The sequence below is a fragment of the Cygnus atratus genome, chromosome Z, assembly GCF_013377495.2.
Source record: "Cygnus atratus isolate AKBS03 ecotype Queensland, Australia chromosome Z, CAtr_DNAZoo_HiC_assembly, whole genome shotgun sequence".
In the NCBI taxonomy this organism is placed as follows: domain Eukaryota; kingdom Metazoa; phylum Chordata; class Aves; order Anseriformes; family Anatidae; genus Cygnus; species Cygnus atratus.
In genome coordinates this window covers 65,662,722-65,676,228 of record NC_066396.1, presented here as the reverse complement: position 1 = coordinate 65,676,228, position 13,507 = coordinate 65,662,722, and the positions used below count along the sequence as shown (strand labels likewise).

The 13,507-nt window shown below is 43.1% G+C and overlaps 1 protein-coding gene across 3 annotated transcripts in view; it reads left to right on the top strand.

Moving 5' to 3' along the window:
• The first annotated feature begins 3,523 nt into the window (after positions 1 to 3,523).
• PRR16 (proline rich 16) overlaps positions 3,524 to 13,507 on the top strand; it is a 121,503-nt gene continuing 111,519 nt past the window's right edge. For 2 of the 3 annotated variants that reach the window (XM_035568736.2, XM_035568735.2), the window contains exon 1: positions 3,677 to 3,823. Coding sequence is in view for 1 of the 3 variants with exons in the window: in XM_035568734.2 (XP_035424627.1) it covers positions 3,662 to 3,823 (162 nt within the window). In the remaining 2 variants the exon portion in view is untranslated. Of the gene's footprint in view, positions 3,824 to 13,507 lie in introns of all 3 variants that reach the window. The other variant, XM_035568734.2, reaches the window with a different exon arrangement.

The window sequence follows — 13,507 nt, the reverse complement described above, 5'->3', positions numbered from 1 at the left end:
GCTGATTATCTTGAAAAATGATTTCTGTGATTCATGTACGTTTTACAATTACTCGTGATTTCCTGCATAGTTTCCAACCCTCTTTGTGACTCCACACATTAAAATAAACAACATAAATAAAACAGCATGATCAGATTACTGCTTTTGTGTGGGTGCTCAGTTCACTCTATTTGTAATACTGGATTATAGGATTTTTATTATTTTTTTTTTCCAAAATGAAAAGTGCCATCTACTGAATCACCAATATCAAACTTTGCAACATCTTGAGATATTTTCCTGAGAGATGTCCTTTCCAATTACTGATCAGGCCAAGCCTTACTCAACTTGTGAGCTTTAATGAGATCACAGCTTGCAATGGTGCAGCTGAGTGCCACATTGCTTCACTAAGTATTCATTTAATGTGTGTTTTGTTTTTGTTTGGGTGTTCTTTTCTGGATTAAAAAGTGTTAGTGGAGGGTCAGTGAACTGCACTTTGAAGGTCCAAAAGAACTTCTACTTCCAAAATAACTTCATCCCCCAAGAGTTTTGTGGAGAATTCTTGTGCATCCTCTTCATTTTGCCAAGGGCCTACAGAGGTCAGTAAGAAAATCATTGTAAGATATTAGCCTCTTTTTCCTGATTATCCACTTCAGATGCGATGAGGATACAACCAGAAAGACTTCAAAAAGAAGAAACTGACAGTACACAGATAAATAGCATTTACTTGCAGAGATAGAAACAAAAGAAATCAAGGAATAAGAAATCATGTAACTTTGCTCTGGGACACTGCCTATTTGCTAACTGAAACACAGCTTAGCATGTTACAGCATTTATTAAAAAAAAAAAAACTTAAAATTACTCTCAGGGCTTTACTCGGGGTAAAATTACTTTAGTCAGGTCTTAGGACTGTGAATTTTGTTCGTTTGTTTGTTCTCCCTCAGTGACAAACAGCAGTTACTTGGATGAACACAAAATATCAGTCATTATATACACCTGCATAGCTCATAAAAGAATGCCACTACTGAAGTGGAGAGATTGGTGAGGTGGGCACAATTTATATCTTCAAAAGTTTGGAAAGTCTCCAGACATGGTCACAGGATTAAGGAAACGTGACAACCAAGTGATTATGGGTAAAGTCTTCTCATGACTTCAACTAATGTGATAGAAATATTCTGTTGTTAAAGTAAAAATATTTAGCAGTAGGAGTTGCCAAAGCGTTGTACTGAAAACATAAACAGTAAGTCACTGTGTAGGAAAAATATGTCTAATCATGAATGTTCAGTTAGGTTAGACAAAATTTATCTGTAGGAAATCTGTTATCAGTTTTGTCACAATGCTGATGATTTCTACTACAGAAATGTAGCAGAAATGAACCCTTATCTATTTAAACCTTGTTGCATACAGGTGTATACAGTATACTATTACACAGTACCCTTAATTTCTGTCAGAAAATAGACTGCCTTCTCTAATTATAAACTGGATGTGTGCTAGCTTCTACAGAGATAATTTCACTAGTAGCTTTTCATATGTTTTTTCCTGCTAAAACAATGCCTTTGAGGAATAGTATTCAAACAAATTAATAACTTTAAATTCACTCAACAACTTGTGCGTTGTTTTCTTCTCAGCTTAGTGGTGGCTTGTCTGGAGATTCAGACAGCATTTCTTTGCTAGCTTCCAAAATCATATGATATTGTTGCTCATACAGAAACTGTTAAGCAAAAATAACCAGCACTGATGCTTTTGAAAGTCACTTTTAGTAGAGCTTTTGCTATGGTGAGATGAAAATAATTTACCATGAGACTTGAGGGAATTCAAAAGGAAAGAGTATTATTGAAAATGGCCTTCTTAAAATTGTTTAAAAGTTCGGAGAGACACCAAAGGAAAAAAATATTTTCTAATATATGTTCACTAACAAATGATTTCAGCCTAATGCTGCAGGTTTTGTAGTGGTAAAAGAAGTGAAAAGATAATTACATGTAAACCAAGACAGTAAGAGTTGCTGTGAGCCCCTGTTTATTCATATCCCAGTCCCACACCCTTCCCAGAGACAAACCGTTCATCACCACGTGAGATTTTGTAGCATGTGCAGACACACTGCTCTGGGCAAGGTTTCTGCTTTTCCCTGTCTTGCTTAGCTAGGCTGAAACATCTGAGGTTGCCCAAACTCTCAGAAGCATTTACAGCATAAAATTCAGTTGCAGCCATGCAGGGTGATCCTCAAAGCTGGACTTGGCTGCATGCCCTCTTCTTTAGGGCAGTGAGGCACTGGCGCAGGCTGCTCAGAGAAGCTGTGGATGCCCCATCCCTGTAGGTGTTCAAGGCCAGGCTGGTTGGGGCCTTGGCCAAAGTGGTCTAGTGGGTGGCATCCCTGCCTATGGCAGGAGGGTTGGGACTGGTGATCCTTAAGGCCCCTTCCAACCCAAGCCATTCTATTGATTCCATGGTCCTGTTCATAGCTAGTGAGGTACAAAATACCTAAACCAAATCTTCTTGCCTGAACATGACACCTTTTTGTAGTAAGACGGAAAAACACTGGAGGTGAGGGTTTTCTAACAATCTCTTCCATTTGCACCACAGACAGATCTCTGAATGACACTGGAAAGAGCATGTTCTCAAAAACTGCCTGGGCCTCAACTCTGGAGAGAGGCAGGCAGCATATTGGGCAGCATCCCAGAGCTGTTCTGCCTCGTGCATGTCTTTATTTCTGTCTGATGAGATGGACAACCTTTACTTCCCGACTAAAACAGGGTCTCCTGTGTGTTTGCTGGGCAGTAAATATTGGCGGGCACAGACTGAATGACTTACTAGTTCGGCGGCACTCACAAAACACCTTCCTTCTTGCAGCCACCTTACAGCAGCTATCGGGAAGCCCAAAACACCCTGAGGAGCCAGGACGGCCCCATCCCCGGGCAGAGGTGTGGCACCTCCGGGTGTGTGGCATCCCCAGGCTGCGGCACCTCGGAGCGCTGCCTTTTCGCCCCCCAAAAACGGGCACTGTTGTTGCAATTGAACCGCCCTTCAATTCCTCCGGACGGGAACTGAATTCTGCGCCGAGCCAGCTTCCAGAAGCGTCCCAATTCGGGGTGGTGGCGGTGGTAGGGGGTGTTTTGGCCGTCACCCATTTTCGGCCGGGCAGCCCGTGTGGGGTCGGGCGGCCGATGCAGCACCGTGCACTCACCCAGCCGTGCCGAGCCGAGCCGGGCCGGGCAGGCAGCGCCTCCCGCGGAGCACCCTCACTGCCTCCCCCTCCCGCCGGGAGCACGGTGGGGGCGACGCCGCGGGCGGCGGCGGCCGCTCCTCCCCCGATCCCTTCTCTCCCGGGCCGGAGCCGGAGCCGGGGAACGGGGCTGGGGGCCGGAGCGGAGCCGAGCAGGGGGCGGGCGGGGCGAGGCGCAGGCGCGGCGCACGGCGGGCTGCAGCCGGGCCCCCGCGCCGCTCCCGGGAGCCGATGGCAGCTGCACAGCGCGGCCGCCCGGCAGAGCGCGGCGCGGCGCGGCGCCCCCGGCGCGGGATGCGCGGGCGGGCAGGCGGCGGCGGCGGCGGCGGCAGTGGTGGCGGCGGCGGTGGTGGCAGCGGCTGCGACAGCTCCGGGAGCCGGAGGGACGGCGCCGGGCGGCTGGCGGCCGCCTTGCTCGCCTGACCTGCGTGCCCCCCCCGTGTCCGCGCCGGGCTGCCCCGAAGGATGTCCGCCCAGTCCAAGGGGACCGCATCCTCGTCCTCGTCGCCGTCCGAGGGGCCGCCAGCTGCCTCCAAAGCCAAGGTGAAGGAGCAGATCAAGATCATCGTGGAGGATTTGGAATTAGTGCTGGGGGACCTGAAAGACGTGGCCAAGGAACTTAAGGAGGTGAGAAGCGCCGGCAGCGGGGAGCACAGCGAACGGACCGACGGTCTGCCCCGTCCCCCCGGGGCTCTGCCGCCGCTGCCCCGGGCTCCTTTCACCACTTCTTCGCGGCGGTCCCAGCAACTAGTGGCCGGGCCGGGCCGGGCTGGTGTGGCCCCTGGCCATGCCCCGGGGGGTGGCGGTGCCCCGGGGGTGTCCATGCCCCGGGGGGGGTGTCCGTGTCCCTGGGGTGTCCGTACCCCGCTGCGGCGCCCGGCGCTGCGGGACGGGGCGGGCGCGGCTGGAGCCCCGGCGTTCCCCCCGCAGCTGCCAGGCGGCCCTTCCCGGGGACTTCCCACCCTTTTCAGCCGGGAGGCCGGGGGTGCCCTGCGGGGTCCCCGCGGGGCGAGGAGGGTGCCCAGGGAGGAATGGGGGGGCTGCAGGACCGCAGCTTCTCGGCGGATGGAGAGGCGGCAGGAGCGGATCTCCTCCCGCCCCAGCGCGTTTAACTTTGGCCGCCCGGTGTAAGCCCGTGTGCACCCCCAGGCTGCGGCCCGGTGCCGCTCCGCCGGCTGCTGAGGGTTGGGGAGACCCTGCTGGGGACCCCCGCAGCCGGCGCCCTGGACTGGTCGGGGTCCCTACCCGGCCCGGTGGCCGCGGTGCGGCGGGTCTGCCGCTGCCTCTGCAGGCTGCACCGGGAGCCCTGTTCGTCTTGTCGATCTGCCAAGATTGCCTTTGTAATCTTTCCCTTTGCCCGTGGCGAGTGTCTTCTCCCCTAGGTTAATCTGCAGGCGGGGTGCGATTACCGCAGGGATGTTCGTAAGCAGCGAAATGTTGTAGCAGGAGAAAAACAATTTGGCTGTCCTTTTGGAGATGTGCACGTTATCTTGATTTTGCTACACAACTAGTCGACAGATGGTTGGATTATGCACCAAAATTCAAGTCCAGAATCTCTGTGCGTTGCTTTATAATCCTGGATTTGACATTTATAAGAGGCCGTGTCTTTTGCTATCAAATATTAGTTTTCTATTTTAACAACATTGTCAACAAGTTTTATACAACAGACTTTTGCCATCCGAGGCATGCTGAAATTCACCCAGTGCTTCATATGATGTTGGCAGATACATAAACACACGGCTCACTAATCACAGCTGTTAGACTTATTCCCACCCACAACTCCAGATTTCTCTTCTTTTTTTCGAAAATATAATTTCTTAACGTGCAGCTGTCTGCGCTGCTTTTATATACATATATATATATTAAAGTGGAAGTAAACATTGTTTATAGAGCAGTTCTTTAAATGTTTTAAAGTCTGATCGAGTAAGCTGGCTTCTGTTGCTGCAGAAGCTCATTTTTTGGGACCTGGAATTCCCTGCACATAATCACTCCCAGCTTTCCTCTAGTGAGCAAACAAGATCTCTGTAGGTGGAGGTCATGTGTCATCGTTTACTGTGGCATGTTTTATCTAAGCAAACGTGTCTATTCTGGTTGACTGCATCTGTGAGAGAGAACTGGGTTTACCTCTGCTTGATGGGGAAATGGCTTGTCTGGAACTTTTTTTCCCAAGCAGAAGTGAAATGTAAAAAGGAAGTTGTAGAAAAACAGTGCTGGAACTCTATGAAGTCGTATGTATGTGTTGAAGGGTGGTTGGATTGCTGAGAGCATCTGTTTTGAGAGCAAATAGAAATATTTCTATAAAAGGGGACTTAACTCCTGTTTGTAATCACACATGAGTTTCTGAGTTACAATTTCTTTATATATTACACAAAGGTGATACCCGTGATATTGTGACCAGTGAGGGTTGCATGCTATCTGCTTGTTTGCAACATTATCATTATGTATTACATACACTTTGTATGACATTTATGGTCTGCTGGAGTTTCCAATATGAGTACCCCCAGCTGTCAGCCTTTTGTAGTATGGACTAATCCTGTACAGGGCTTCTTGATGCATCTGAAATGTGTACCTTTTAATGTGGAAGTGAGGCAATTGATGATATTATAAATTACTAATCATGCTTTTTTTGTAGTTTTTTGTAGGTGTTAGAATGCATTTGCAAATGTTTCATTAAAACATGCAGGAAGAGTTGGTCTATCGTTGGTTTTGGTGTATTATACACAGAAGTAAATCTGTCCTATTACTGTGGTTCTATACTGTAGGACCAGGCAAGGTGGTAAACTCACCCAAATTGTGTACTTCTCAAAATATTTAGGCTATACTTTTTCTTCATGGTATGTTTGCTGCAGTCAGGCTTTTGTACTACCTCTTCAGTTTTTTTTTTTTTTTTTTTTTCTTTTCCTATTAGGAATACAGTATTCTGAAAATGGCCTTTTCTTCTTTTTAAATTGCTATTATGTTAAAGAGACTTACATTCTGTTTTACTGGTAGGTTATGGGGTAGGGTTATTATTATTATTATTATTATTATTATTGTTGTTGTTGTTGTTGTTGCATGTAGTTGCAGTAATACTTAGTTGTGATACTGAAAATGCATCATTTATAGAACTTTTTTTCTGATTCTGTTTACCTGTTTTTTACTCTTAATTACCAATTATTTATTATGCAACACTTAATATATCACTTCAGGCATTGGGATAAACTGGATGTCCTCTCCCAGTGTCTTTTAGCCTTCATTTGTCAAGTTTTATACTCAAAGTACCATCAAATTGTAAGGTAGTTTTATTGCTTTAGAGTGAACAGTTTTATAACAGTAAGGAGTATGGCTTACACGACTTGTATGTCATTACATTTAGCTTGTTATTGTTTACTCATGTTAATGTTTTTGCATCTGTCGTTTGTTCCAGAGCTTTTTTTCTGATGGCTGCTGCAACCAGCTTTTGTGTTTAATAGATGCTGGGGAGGGGAAGTGGGGGGAGGACAGACTGTTAAATTCAGAGGCCTGAAGTTTAGAAAATTTCTGTAAAAACATATGACAGAATCATATGGATTAAAACAAATGCGTGCTAAGAGTTCTCACGTCTGAGAAGTGGAACATCTGCCTCTTCTCCTTGTTCTTATTGGTCTGCTTAATCTGAGGTGCCCACAAAGACTGGAGGTGGAGAAGTGATGACTGAAGGGCATGTTAGATGTAGGGGGGCTAAGTGCAGAGTTTGAGTTCATGTATGGCTAGTCCATAACTGTACTCTCTAGGGTGCTGTTAACTATGGAGAGACTCAGCCACTTCTGTCTCCTTGCTAAAAAGAAACACAGGGTGGAAAAGAAACACATACCAACAGTGGGATGTGCTTTTGTGCTGGAAGAAATTACTGTTCAAAATGGATTTGAGTAGCCATTATTTGAAAAATATTCCAAAGAAAAATCAAAGAAGTGCCAGATAATTGAGTAACACTGAATGTTTCTTTAGTCCAGGCTATTTCAATATTAAGTTGGTGAAGCCTACTCCGGAGTATTGGATAAAAGACCTTTTTTTTTTTTTTTTCTTTTTTTTTCTTTTTTTTTTCTTTTTCTTTTTCTAGAGTGGGTTTAGAAAGATGGTTATTATTAAATGTTGCTTTGCAAATTTATTTGTCAAGTACCTAAGCAATGAGGTGATAAGCACTACAGGAGACCAGAAGATGTGTGCTAGTTAAACTATTTTGAGTGTAAAATGCACAGTGTGGCCCTAATTCTCTGACTGACTTCAGAAGGCGTTGTAGGTAGGGGGTGTGCTTGTGCACCTGAGGATGCTAGGGAAAGGAGATCACATTTTTAGGGCTTCACTGCTTTCACATTTTACGACATTAGGCATTTCTGGAGCCTTGCTCTTGTTTACATTAAGGAAATACTTCACCAAATCATTTGATAAATACTTCTTATTGTAATGAAAACTCATCGTGCAAAACAAATTCCTGGAAGTTACGTGTGAAACATTTACATGGCTTTTAATTGGCTAAATAAGCTTCAAACTTTTATCAAAAGGAAGCAGCTGTGGAGCTGTTGCCAGTATTTAGGATAATCCAAAATGGAGGTGCAGGAGAAACAGTAGCCCTAAGAGGCATTGCACATGCATCAGTAAATTTCCAGTCTCTCTTAGTCTACCTCCTCTGCTCTAAATCCTTCTAAAATGTTTTGCTGAAAGAATGAATGAATAATCACCCCTCACCTAACTGCCCCTTTTATTTTTCATAAATATGTGATATATAAAACTTTGTTATGACTTAAATAATGTTTTCTGAGTGATGGTGGAACTATTAGATGTAAAAACAAACAAAAACAACAACAACAAAACAAAAAGAAACAAAAAAAACACACAAAGTTTTTTGCAGGGGTAGATGACCTGTTTCTATAAGCAGGCCAGTCATATTTTTTTTAGGTGTGTGTGGGGGTAATGTATTCCCTGATCTGCATTTTTTATGTCTGGCCTGCATTGAGCATACTATAATTTCGACACCAGTGTTTTTCATTCCTTTCTGGTTTCTGTGTTCAGCTGGTGATCCAGATGGCAGTAAGGCTCTTCAGGTTGTTCTGTGTTCATCCAGAATCTAGGAAGCTGCAGATTATATCCAACAAGAGGATTAGAGCGGTGGCAATCAATCATCTATCAGTTTCTCTGTTGTTCAGGCAGAAATACAAACAGCTGTACAAAAACATTGTGGGTTCATATTGTAGCATGAAGTGTGCGGGGTTATAGTATAAGTATGGGATATACTGCATAGAGTTCTGGGGCTAGGCAAAGCAAAGCAAAACATTTTAATCCCTTCCTTCTCCTGCTCATTCCTGCTATCAAGGAGCTGTAGCTCCTTCTGCTAGGTGGTGGCAACTGAAGGAAGAATTTTTTGAGCATGTTTCTTCCTGCTGTTAGAAGTCCCACAGATGCAGATGCCCTTCTTACATATGGATTCTGGATGCTGGCACTCTTGAGTGTTACTTTTGGAGTGGATCTTGCTTCACTGCATATGGATTTTGTACATGCGGTCAATAAGGTGCGGGGGGGAGTATCAGTTCGGGGGGGTGGGGAATGAAGCTTTCTTGGTATTTCTGTGGCTGTAGCTGAGCTTGTGGTCCAGGTCAGAGACCAGCACTAAGTGCCGTATGGCAGATGGCATTGCCCATTCCAAAACGTGCTTCTCTCTCCAGCAGCAGACTTCTCTGATTTCTCACTGCAGTCCTTAGTGACAGATGCAACCGTGAACCCTACCTGGATGTTTATTGTAAGTGCAGAGTATGATTCATTATGTAAGAGAAGCACTGCACACAGCTTTGTTGTGATCTGCCTGTGGTCCAAATGGGGCCATAAATAGTCATTGCAGGTAAATGAATCATAGTTTTCCTTTCCCTTTATTTCTTGGGGCCTATGAAGCATATATACAGTTACACACAATAAAAAAAAAATAAAATAAAAGCACAGATGTAATTACATAAAACTCTTTTGCAAATAGTATCAACAATACTAGTAGGGCTAAAAGGTAGCTATGAACCTTAAAGAATGTTTTGAGGTTGTCAGGACCACTTTAAAAGCTGATTTAGTACTAGGTAAAGTTGCTCTGTATCTGATTTTTAATCAAAGCTATCAATAATCTATTGTGTAACACAATGAAAGGAATCAAAGCTATCAATAATCTATTGTGTAACACAATGAAAGGAATAACTAGCATAAATATAGAGCACTGCTTATTAAAATCAAGAGACTTGATGGAGGGAAGCACACTGTCAATTTGTGCTAGCTATTTTGTTTTTCTAAACACTCATGTCAGCTACTTCATTCCCTTTATGCAATACTAAGCTCCTGATAGTAATGTGCATTGTGCAACCATGAGCTAAATAGAGCATATATAAATTCAGTTTTCAAATAAAAACAGTACCACAGTGAAAACATGTATCTTTGTGCTAAAGTATGAACTTCACACAATCTGTGCAGTACTGACCGTGATACAGAAAACAGGACTAGTGAGGCAAGAACTTCAGTCTGTTGCAGTCAGACATTTGACGTTGACTTCAGCGGTAACAACACTAATGTCATGGAGGCAGAAGTTATTTTGGGTCTGCTTCATTTTTTCTAAAAGTTCAAAATTCAGAGGAATCAGTTGCTGCCATGTATGTATATGAATGTGTCATAAAAAATAAGGACTTGGCTGAGTACCGTTATTTAAGTTTTGCAGATTTTTGCTGGTTCCCTCTGAAAATGAAACAATATCTCTAATATCTCTCTTCCCATTACTCACACACCTCATGAACTTCTGGAACAGCCTTCCCACTTCCATTCATAAACTTGCAGCCAAATTGCTGCTCACAATCGATTTATACCCAGCTAATTAATGCTCTGTCTGGTGGAGGCGGGGTGAGGTGCACATGCTCTTTCGAGTTTAAAGAGTACTATCTCTTAGTACCTACTTCACAATATCTTTGTAAACAGCATCACTATCCTCTTCTAGTTTTCATTTTGTTTAGAGTTGCAAAATGTTGTAGGCTTAGTCTTCTCCATATGTTAGTCCTATTCTTTGAAAGGCAAGTGAACTGAATGGTCAGCAACCTCACAGCTAACTCGTGTATCCTGTTCAGATGTCCCCATCCCCATACTGGAATTTTCAGCAGGAGTTATTGTTGAGAGGCGGACAGAGTGAAGGGGTCTGTTTTGCATATCGGCTGCTGTCCTGCAGCAGATATTCAGTCATGCAGGTTACATTAGCTTTGTTGCCTGTATATATATATGGGTCTTTATGTTGCTATTAGCTGTTTGTTTTTTTTTTCCCCTCCACAATAAGTAGCAGATAATGTGCTTTGTTGTCTTAAGGTAAAGGTCTTGAGGTAGCATTTCACTCAAATGTCAGTGTATGGTACATGTTACCATACTGCTGAATTTTTTTTTGCATTAGCTGTGAATGTGTTAAGCAGTGCAGTCTATACATGCCTTTCTCTCAGCTCGTGTCCAGCTCTGTACATCACTGACTTTGGTCATTCTTGCAGCTACCTGCAATGCTCCAAAATGCCTTTCCTTACTGTACCTAAGAGAGGAATGAAGACAGAGGCTGCTTCCACAGTGGAAGAGCTGAGAATATCCTCTAGCAGATCTCTGACTGCAGCTTTCCTTGGTCAGTTGCGTGTGTGTGTTGAATTACTGGGGGTGGGAGGGCTTGGTGGCTGTTGGCATTCTGGTTTAGTTTACGGTTACTGTACTACAGCTGATTGCAGTCGTGATGAGAAATTGCCTCCAAACAGGAGGAGTAGTACTGTCAGTTGTTGCTTTTGCAAAAATAATGGTGTGTTCATATGTCTTTAAAGGTTAACAAACTCATCCATTGTTTCATGCAGCACATGCCACATTACATTACGAAGACAGAGCACTGGTGTTGAATCACTTCCAGATTTCATTGTAGATTATTTCTCAGTAATGTGAAAAATCCTCCAATGTTAAAACACCTTTTTTTTTTTTTTTTTTTTTTTTTCTCCTTAAGTCTTTTTGGATAACTCTGCACCAATTATTTCAGTTTGTCATCCGTGATGGTATTATGTTCTTCCCTTAGTGTGGTGTGTTCATGATTCTTTCTCTGATAGAATAGCTTCAGAATAGCTTCGAGGTAGAAGCAGAGTACAACATCCTTACTTGCACTATAGTGGTTTATGTTGTAAGATAAGGGGACAATTTTTGTACATCTGAAAATAATGGGGGAAGTTTAAGATTTGATTAAAGTGAGGCCATCTGCATGGGGTTCCGGAACTTAGATGGGAAACCAAAAACTAGGTTTGGCCTTCCCATTGAACTGCAGAAAGTGTGCTAAGTGCTTGAAGTGTTTATTCAAAACTATCTTGTTTTGATATCTAATAACATTTGTATTTTGTTGGAAAAGACATTTGCTAAAACAGGCAGCTTATGTGACCTGAAAGATGTAGTTTAAGGAAATAAACCCAAACTGAAAACATTAATAAATAAACAGTTTGGGCTTGCATCACTATAATAACTGACTGATTTGTACCCATGTAACTCAATATCCTCCCTGTATAAAATTAATGTGGAAAATCAAGGTCAGCATGTTGTTTCTTTTTGTTTATCGTAACAAAAACCAAGTGTAATTCTTTTCTTGCATGCTTTGTCATTGAGATTCTTTTTTGTTTGTTAGTTTGTTTCTGTTGTTGCTGTTATATGCCTTCTACTTTTTCTTCAATTTTGTTAGAAATGGGTAAAAAGAATATGTTCACAGTATTAATTCTCTGAATTCTTGTAAGTGCGTGTGCTAATGAGAGTAATTGTCAGCTAAAATTACTACTTACAGTTCAGTAGTTATTAGAGAAATAAATGGAACATATGTATATAGTTTTAAATATCTTAGAATCACAGACTGGTTGAGGCTGAAAGGGGATCTCTGGAAATCATCCAAACCATTCTAGAAACACCTAGAGCAGGTTGCTTGGGATCTTTTACAATTCAGTCTTGAATATCTCCAAGGATGGAGAGACTACAGCCTCTCTAGGCAACTTGTGCCAGTGTTGAATCACCTTCACAGTATTTTTTTTCTTATTTTTAAGTAGAATATCCTGTATTTCAATTTTTGCCTGTTGTCCTTTCATTTAGCACCACTGACAAGAGTCTGACATTGTCATCTTATTCCTTCCAATCAGATATTTATACACATTGAGATAAGATCCCCCGAGCCTTCTCTTCTGCAGGCTGAAGAATCACAGTTCTCTCAGTCTCTCCTCATGTACCAGATGTGCCAATCCTTTGGTCATCTTACAAACTTGCTTCAGTGTGTTCATACCGCTCTTGTGCTATGGAGCCTAGAACTGTGCACCGTACTCCAGATCTGGTGTAAAATAATCAGATGTATATTAGGTAAAAGTCCTGTGTTAGGAACATCAGCTTCCCTTGATAAACATTTCTTAATCTGAAAGTTTAAAATTAGTTGGAAAACATTCTCTGCTTCTTCATTAAAGTTGCAGTAGTAAATGGTTATGGGCTTGTCATTGTCTGGGATCTGAATGTAGGTTTTACCTACTTTCAAAACTAGCAATAAATATTTGCAGTGTGAATACAAAGGATGAATATAGTGGATGCAGACACCTGTTGTGGTTTAGCCCGGCTGGCAGCTAAACACCACACAGCTGTTCGCTCACCCTCCCCCCTCCCTCTCTGGGATGAGGGAGAGAAATGGGAAAGTGAAGCTTGTGAGTTGAGATAAAGACAGTTTATTAAGACAGGAAAATAATAATAATAATAATAATAATAATAGTATTAATAGTAATAATGTGTACGAAATAAGTGATGCACAATGCAATTGCTCACCACCCGTTGACCGATGCCCAGCCTATCCCCGAGCAGCCGGCCCCCCACCCCGGCTAGCCACCCCTATATATTGTTCAGCATGACGTCAGATGGTATGGAATACCCCTTTGGCCAGTTTGAGTCAGCTGTCCTGGGTCTGTCCCCTCCCAGCTCCTGCTGCACCCCTAGCCTGCTCGCTAGCAGGACAGAGCGAGAAGCTGAAAAGTCCTTGGCTTGGTGTAAGCACTGCTCTACAACAGTTAAAACATCAGCATGTTATCAGCGTTCTTCTCATCCTAATCCAAAACATAGCACCCTACCAGCTACTAGGAGGAAAATTAACTCTGTCCTAACTGAAACCAGGACAGATATCCACCCCTTATTCCATACCATTTATGTCATGCTCAGGTTACACTCTTTCCAATACCTTCTAATTAATCACCATTTTCATCTATGATAATAGCAATCATGGTAGTGATGACATACAGTATTATATAATAATTAACATACTAC